Here is an 8,066-nt window from a genome sequence, read left to right as displayed (position 1 = left end):
GGTCATTACAAAACATAAGGTTTAATGTCTACGGAAAACCTAAGGCCCCAAGAGGTTTCAGGGAACCACACTTGTCTAATAAACCCTCCCCTGTCCAGAGAATGCACATCCTAACAGAACACCCCTGCAGTGCTGCTAAGGAGGAGAGGGGGTGCCTGTGCAGACACAGCACTGACAGAGAAAAGTTGTTTCATACCCCCCATTGCTTGGCAGAAGCAGCACCCCCTGCACATACCCTTCCTGGAATCTGTGATGGTGCTAAGCAGCATTATTTGGAGTGCACAGGACTGCAACCTGCTAGTTTCATTTTATGGCCAAAGCTAATTAAACGAGTTCTGTGAAGGCAGATGACATTTCACATGCCTCAGTCCAGCATTTGTATTTGTTCTCACAGCACATTTCCATTTTCACTGTGGACATGGAGTGTGTGACTTCACCATGTATCCAAGGCTAAGGCAGTATTTCACAGTACAGGACTGCTTTTCCACTTTTGGATCAAGGTGAAAGATTCATGCAAAGGATGGGCAGAAAGAACACAGAGGATGGCAGCAGAAATACAGGGAAATTCTTTCCACTGCCACTTCACTGCAATCTGCCATCAGTGCTTTTGTTAGGGCAGGTAAGAGGGGGCAGCTGTTGTGGGGTGATGAGAGCTGGGCATCTGGTGGCTCGTGTGTCAGGACTACTCAGCTGCACTTCAGCACTAGGCAGTTTGTGTCTGGGTAGGTGAACACCTTCCAGGGCCTTTTTTTCCCTTTGGAAATCTGTATTATTCTAGAATGAGACTAGCCTAAGTGCAGCCTAATCTTTTAATATCTTAGGAAGACACCTGCAGAGACTCCCTAATGACCTAGCCACTGAGCACCTGTGAAGCGCCTTGTAGTGTCAGAGTAATTCAGGACAACTGCTTGTTTGCATAGAGAAGTGTGTGTGTCTCTCTCTCCATGAACCAAGGTGCTATGATCCAAACAGGTGTAAGGCAGGATCCCAGGTTCCTCTGCAAGCTGAGAACTATCTTGACAGTGATACCTCTGAGCAAAACAACTTTGTCCTAGGTTCACTGGAAGATCAGAAGACCTTCAAAAGTTATATTTAAGTCCACGTGACTTTTCTGGACACAGATTTCCCCTGCAAAGAAGTAAAAATTTATTAATAAACTGCAATAGTTTCATGTAAGAAACAGGGAAGCAGGAATGCTACTAACCTTGAGAACATGAAGAGCAGCCTCTTGCTTTTTTCCTCCCAAGTGCAAATCAATCATCCACTTGACACAAGCTTTTAATCTTATGCCACTTATCAGCAGCAATCATCTCACTTTTTAGTTGGAATTTGTGAACAAGTATTCTGTTTATTAGTTTAATAAAAGCTCAAATGCATAGAGCTACAAACATCAGGTACCTCAGCACACACTAACACAGGGTTCCCCTCTATTTCAACTTTTTTATGCTGCAGAGAAGTCAAGATCACCAGGACCTGAGATCCACAGTGCAGATACCCCAACGAGAACTCAGTCCCCACCACGTCATCACTTGCTAACTTTACAGCAACTACTGGGAAGCACAGCTCTCACACCATACTTACATCTTGTTTACCTCTGGAACATGTTGTATGTGCTTCCCAGGTTTAGAAGTCTCCCTGGCTTCCTTCTCACAAGCATATGAAATGTCTTAATGCAACACTGCAGAAAAGGTTGTCTGTACATCTAAACTATACATTTATTTAAATAAGTAAGCAATTTAAAGTCCCTGAGTTACATGTCACCTCCTTACACCATTTCCTCAGAAGTCACCACATGCTTTCTGGTTCACCAATTATCACATTGTTCCATAGCAGCACCCAGGGATGATCTCATGAGGCATGCCACCCTCTTGTGTCCAAAACGAGTTTCACTAGTTCCACTTGGAAGCAGGTACCAGGAAAGCACTTTACCATACTAGACACAAACAGCCCTCAGGTGTCTGGGCATACAGGTCTCTCTAAACCTCTCTTCAGAAGTTTGTTGTTACTGATGCTTGCATTTCAAACAAAGTTCAGTATTTCACACCAAGCAAGGAACTTTCACCAATTAGAAGCAATTTTCAACAAATCATGACAGAGTACCAAAAGCAGAAGTATCAAATGTAAACAACTTGTAAACATTAGTGACAGTGGCAGATTCAAATAACAGGAAAGACCACAGAAACAATTCACAATTCAGAAATAGCCTTTTGTCATGAAGTCTTTATGGCTTGACAGAAAGAAAGTTAGATTTGTTTTGATGTGATTAGTGCAATTTTTTTATTTGAGAGGTCAGTTAAGAAGAGTTAAACAGATGAATCCAGTATGACACCTCAGTTTCCGAGTTGTTTTTGAACCTGATCTGAAATATGGCACTGGACTCTTACCTAGAGTCAAGGCATTTGTGATCTCAGAAATAAAATCAGCTATTTTCCCCCCAGGACATGGAGGTGGTGGGGTTCTTCAAGGGATAACTCGTATTTCATATAAAACAGAGGAAGGAAAGCTTAACAGCATAAGTGCAGCTGTGTTCTTGGCCGGTACCTCTGCAATCCACACATACAGCTTCATTTAATACGTAATTCCACTTGGAAAAGTGAAGGAAGGAAGGAGGAGGAGGCAGCCTCGTCGAAGAGATGGGTAATGCAGCATTTGGAAACAGTCCGCTCCTGGAAATTCAGACGCCCGCAAAGTAACCTTGAGCTTTTATGCAAGGAGTGGCTACAAACAGCATACTCCCCAACACTGTCTGAATTCAGATCCTTCTATATTCTGCTATCTCATGCAAAGCAAGAATGAATATGTAAGCTTCTCTCCAAATCAAAAATCAGTGTTACTTTCCTTGACAGTGGTAATGTCGTATAGAGAATTTTCAAGTAGTGCACACCTTTTTGGAATCAGAATCAAGCTTCAAGACACTCACCATGTCTTCAACTTGAGTTGATATGAGTTATCCATTCCCTGATTCCAGAGACACCACTAGGTCTGGCACCACTATCTGCTTACACTTATTGCTTTTACAAGCTGTATGCATTCCAAGGACACCTAGCTCACCAGAGCATCTTTGCTCTTCCCCTTTGTTTCTCTTCCAATACGAAGAACTCCCATTAACTCTAATGGAAGTCAAACCACATGTGCACAGGACATAATAGACCTATTAAGGCTACATGGCTGACCAACAGAAACAGAAATACATGTATGTAACTGAAGTTTTCTTACATTTCGCAAAGGGCACCAAGTTTTAATTGAGACACTTCAACCTGTTACTCTTACTTTCTTATATCCACCTTCCCCCCCACCCCTTTATGTATGGGGAAGACTCACTGTGCTTCCCTAAGCAAAACAAGAAACAGATCACATCAAGTTTGCTCCATAGACCAAAAGGTAAAAAAAAAAAACCCACACAAAGGACAAACTGGTTCACAGTTAACTATAAATAAAAGTGCAGTAAGTGCTCAAGTAGAGTGTAGAGTTTAAGCAAGCTGTACAACCACATTTGGCATAGTCATCTTTTAAAGGCCCTGCGTGGGTCCCTCCCATTACTGACAGCAGGAGGAAGAGGCTGAACACTATTAGCTGGTGCTGGATTTACAGGTCCTCGTCCATTGCCTCTCCCACTACCTGCATAAGTGTGGCTGTGATTATACATGAATGGAAATCCACTTGCTTCAGGTCCAGTTTGTAAACCATTTCCTAAAAAGACAGAAAAAAGGTTATTCCAAGTTCCATGGACTGAAATCACTGCTCCCTTATATAAGTTTAGCAACAGGGAACACACGGAGTTTGCAGTAACCAGCAAACCCTGAGGACCAGAAGCGTGGTCCTTCGGGGTCCTGGGCACTGCAAGACCTCAAACCACAGGTTACCTTTCTCTCCCCTCCCAAACTACTTCCCCTCCATCCCTCTTTCTCAGCTAAAGCAAGAAGGGTCACAGCAGTAGTTTTGCAACACCAGGTACTGAGTCTGGACATCATGTAGGCAGACTAAGGTTCCCTCTCAGCTTACACCCTCTCAAGTCCTTGAAGTATTTTCTTATTTAAGTTTCTACATTTAAATAAAATATATATTAAAAAAAATATATAGACAAGTCAGATATTGGAATTCAGATTACTTACTACCCCTTCTGTTTTGGGGAGCTAACCTGGCAAGAAAGCCATGGTGACTAACAAGATTAAAGTAAGGAATCTTTAAAGCCAATGTCTTGTTCAGTTTAAAAAAAACCAGAATTTCAAGTGCTGCAAGAACTCTTCAAAAGCATCGAAACAATTTAGTATTAGTCAAGTCCCCTTATGTGATACAGGCACCCTGAATAGTCTAATCTCTTCCACTTCTAGAGAAGAAGTTCTGAAAACAATGATCAGGAAATGTTCCTGTTTGACATTCGGGCCCCAGTTTGAATGACTTTAGAGCCTAGCAGACTTTTATCCCAAGAATGGAGAACCCTTAGTAAGATAAATTTCTTTCTATTCCCTTCAAGTGTTTCTCATCTTTTCACTTCTGCAAAATGAAAAAAACTTACCCAGTGGCCCAAAAGTACAAGTACCCATACCACTTGATGCAGAAATATTATTCTGTTCACCTTGTGCCTTTGGAGAAACATTAAAAAGAAAAAAAGACATGGGATCAGAGAGAGAAAATTCACATTTTTACAGAAAGTGGCTGATGTTTTCTTTCCTGTGTTCTTATAGTGGCTCCACATAGAATTTATCTGCTACTTTAATTATTGGCTCATTTTTAGCTATATGTCACTTTAAGTTCATTTTTCCAGGAGAGTCACATCTGATCACAGCCTAGTGGGAAGTATTCAGAACCAAGAGCACTTTATGCCAGAAACCTCAGACAAGTTTAACATACCAGTTTGTTCTGCCCGATGTGTTCTGAGTTGGGCTCGCTGTAGTTTGGCACTTCTGAGTATACCATGCAAAACCTGGGGAGAAATCAGGATTATGAGGAAGTTCTAAAGCCATTTTTTAACAGAGTTCTCAACTCCACAATACAAAGAGCATATGTTCTTGACACATCCCATCACCTAAAAGTAATTAATCCCGACCCCACTGTTCAGAGAATATCCATAGGTATTAAAAGGCTCTTTGATCCCTTTATATGCTTGTGGTGAGGCTGTCACATCATTCCTGGTGTGAAGTCAAGCAGAGGCAAGTATACCTTTACTCAAGTAGGTAAACTGGCCTAAGGAAAACAAAAGGTGATGAAAGGGCTCCCTTTGCCTCTCTTCCAGCTGCACAATCTTGTCCAGCACCCACTCACAAGGTCACCTGAGGCACAGAGTCACCCAGCCTGCTCCCAGACTGGGATTGCATTACATGTCTAGGGAAGAGTTAAGCACTCCCACATGCTCTCATGCTATGCAGTGCCCCATTAGCAATAATAGCAGAGGAGTCCAACGCAGGGAATGAAATTCAAAGCATCCTTTTCCACTCGAGGGGACTGTGGAGGAATAGGCCCATCAACTCACCACATGGAAATTATGGCAGAGGGGAAGAGAGATTTGAATCATTACACAGCACTGTTAAGCAGAAGTGGAGCTCCCACCTGCTGCTTGGAGGCACTACCCAGATGAGGAACTTACATCACTCCAGCCTGCTGGGGAGTAAGCCAACTGGATGACATTTCTGAGGTGATGGATTTACACCAAATAAAATCTACAGGTTCTTTTGCACAAACTCCAGCTGAATGCTGGCATTTCTGAACCATACAAGAAAAGATATGGCCACCCCAGAGCCCCACTTCCCTGGTGACTATAAGGTTTCCCCACAGAACTTTGTGCAACAGTGGAAGTCTGTTCTGGTTAGAAAGCGTTGCTATTTTTTCTGTTGCTCAAGTATGTTACTCATGTTTGTTCTTAGTCAGGAGCTGTTGCCCCAGTCTGTGGGCAGTTTAAAGCAGGTTTAATGAGGCTTGTTTTTGCTTAGATATGATTCACTGGAGTCACCTTGGTCTTCCTTCTTTGCACTGCCTGTTTCTCAAGCATGATACACATACAGAAGGCTTCCACCAAAATGAAGTTGTTAATCAAGCTGAGGCCCAGGTAAGTAATGCAGATTCAGTTCCTTGTTGTCTACACATTTCCTCCTCCTAGGTAAAATCCATTGGCACTCCATCAGTGCCAATGATGGGAGGCTACTTTTCCTCAACGTATCTACAGTCTAGAGGGGGTTGGGGCTCACTACCACAGTGGCATCTGGAAACTTGTATCAGGGTTGCCTTGTGCTGTACCTATCCATGACCAACCAACAACACACTTTCGCTGCCCTAACTTCCACTTACTAAGAGCCACCACATCTCATACTTACCGTGACCCTCTGCTGAGAGGAGACAAAGTATGAACATGCAATACTTACTCCCCAATTTTATGCAGCTCCCCTCCTCGTCCTGTATAAAGTGTCAGGCATCCTTTCCACAGAGATGCGTACCTGGCCAAAGAAAGGAGAAGTGATGCAGTCTCTTAGTGAATGAGTTCACGGAGGAAGTGAAATCATGCCGTCTTCCAGGAGCTAACAAGCATTACCTATCAGCATGAATGGACTAAAAAAATTCCCAGGGACACCAACACTAAAAGTTTATAGATCCCCATGTACTACTTCTACCAAAAGGTATCAGCAGCTCAGCAGACTCCTCTGGCAATTACAGGAAAGCACCCAATTATTTTGAGATTGGATGCTCTTTGGTTGGCTGGAGCAACCCTTATAACTGGCCCTGCAGAGGAAAGGCAGTTTGCCAAAAGCAGTATCTGTGTTACATTCAGTGACAACTCTCAGTTTTGCTTTCAGCAGGAGCCAGGAAGCATTACCTTTGTTCACTGGAGAACAGCTACTGCTACTGAAAGCACATAATGGAAGTGCTTAGGTTTTCAGTACAGGTCCTTACCAGACTGGGGTTTTTTAAAGGCAGAAGTTTGACCATCAAGTTCCAATTGATGCACAGAAATACAATTAAATAATATTTTGATTACAGGAACATTCCCTTACAAGACAGTGTGAGTGCACTCTAGTCTTCATAGTCATTCTTGACTTCAAGCACTGAAATGTGAGTCATGCAAAACTTTCTGTGTAATTGTTCCTTTCAGTGAGGGGCATCACATAGGTGTAGATAACAAGGAAAATACAGACCAGAAACTGGGCATGGTGCAAGGGAGCTAAAAGGAATACGGGTCTTCTAGCAAAGGAATAGGGAGCCTCAGCAATCGCACTCTTGGGAGTCACAGATAATCTGGACAAGTCACCACTTCCTTATGCCCCAGGTCTATCTCTGGAACATAGATAGCAAACATTCCTCTTGCCCTTTGCCTTATCTGCTGGGACTGGGAGCCATCCGGCCACACACAGGGCCTTGAAGAGGCCCCAGGGAGGAGTCAGGGTGGCAGGAGAGGACAGCACAGCCAACGCAGTGATAACCTGCTCTGTACTTCAGCAGGAAAGCATAGGCACTATAACTGGAGATAACTATCTCAGGAGTTTTCCATCCAGAAGCAGGATTAATGTTCTTCACTTCATAGTGCTACCTTTCACTTTAAAGATTCCCCCAATGCTTAACCTTTAATAACCTGCTAGTTGGGCAGTTTTGTGACAGAGCACAAAGGAAAAGAGCTACCAAGTAATAAATGTAAGTCAAACATACATTTACTGGGACAACACCCAGCAAATTATGGGACTAACAACCTCAAGCACAAAGTTATTCCATGTATGCAAGCACTTGTTTTTGTCTGAAAAAGAGCTGGCCATAAAGCACTGGACTCCAGCACTAACTTCATATTTAGAAATATTAACTGCAACAGCTTCCTGTAAAAAGGGTAAACAGCCAGTGACAAAATTAAGCAACAGTGTCTGCCTTTGAAGAGGAATGCATCTGCAGCTGAGAAAAGGAAAAAAAAAAAGGAGACAAAAAAAAAAAGGAAAAGGGCACATTTACACATGGGGCCTGGATAAGCTTTTCTATTTGTAACAGTGGGCATCCTGCACTGAAGAGTCAGATTAGCCTACAGAGCTGAAATTTACCCGCCTTGCAATGGCAACATCACTCACTCGATCCTATTTAAGTCCAAAATTGTGTTT

General features: G+C 42.8%; 1 protein-coding gene across 1 annotated transcript; it reads right to left on the bottom strand.

The window, feature by feature from the left end:
- Window positions 1–1,690: 1,690 nt before the first annotated feature.
- On the bottom strand, window positions 1,691–6,533 carry NABP1 (nucleic acid binding protein 1). Its single transcript, XM_029959595.1, has 5 exons — window positions 6,524–6,533; window positions 6,357–6,459; window positions 4,852–4,924; window positions 4,517–4,583; window positions 1,691–3,690 (listed from the first exon to the last, which is right to left on the bottom strand). Exons 1-5 carry the CDS (start codon window positions 6,531–6,533, stop codon window positions 3,503–3,505), a joined length of 441 nt encoding a protein of 146 aa, XP_029815455.1. The 3' UTR covers window positions 1,691–3,502.
- Window positions 6,534–8,066: the final 1,533 nt, after the last annotated feature.

This window comes from Manacus vitellinus, unplaced genomic scaffold (genome assembly GCF_001715985.3).
Source record: "Manacus vitellinus isolate BGI_N305 unplaced genomic scaffold, ASM171598v3 scaffold_20_pilon, whole genome shotgun sequence".
Classification (NCBI taxonomy): Eukaryota; Metazoa; Chordata; class Aves; order Passeriformes; family Pipridae; genus Manacus; species Manacus vitellinus.
The sequence above is the reverse complement of the archived record's forward strand: the minus strand, read 5'-3'. Positions and strand labels throughout refer to the sequence as shown.

Excerpts from the sequence above, each read along its gene's own strand:
- NABP1 (XM_029959595.1), bottom strand. Across the intron at positions 4,925-6,356 it reads GAGCTGCATAAAATTGGGGA|GTTTTGCATGGTATACTCAG; the intron begins GTAAGTATTGCA and ends ATTTCTCCCCAG. Across the intron at positions 3,691-4,516 it reads TTGTACTTTTGGGCCACTGG|GAAATGGTTTACAAACTGGA; the intron begins GTAAGTTTTTTT and ends CTGTCTTTTTAG.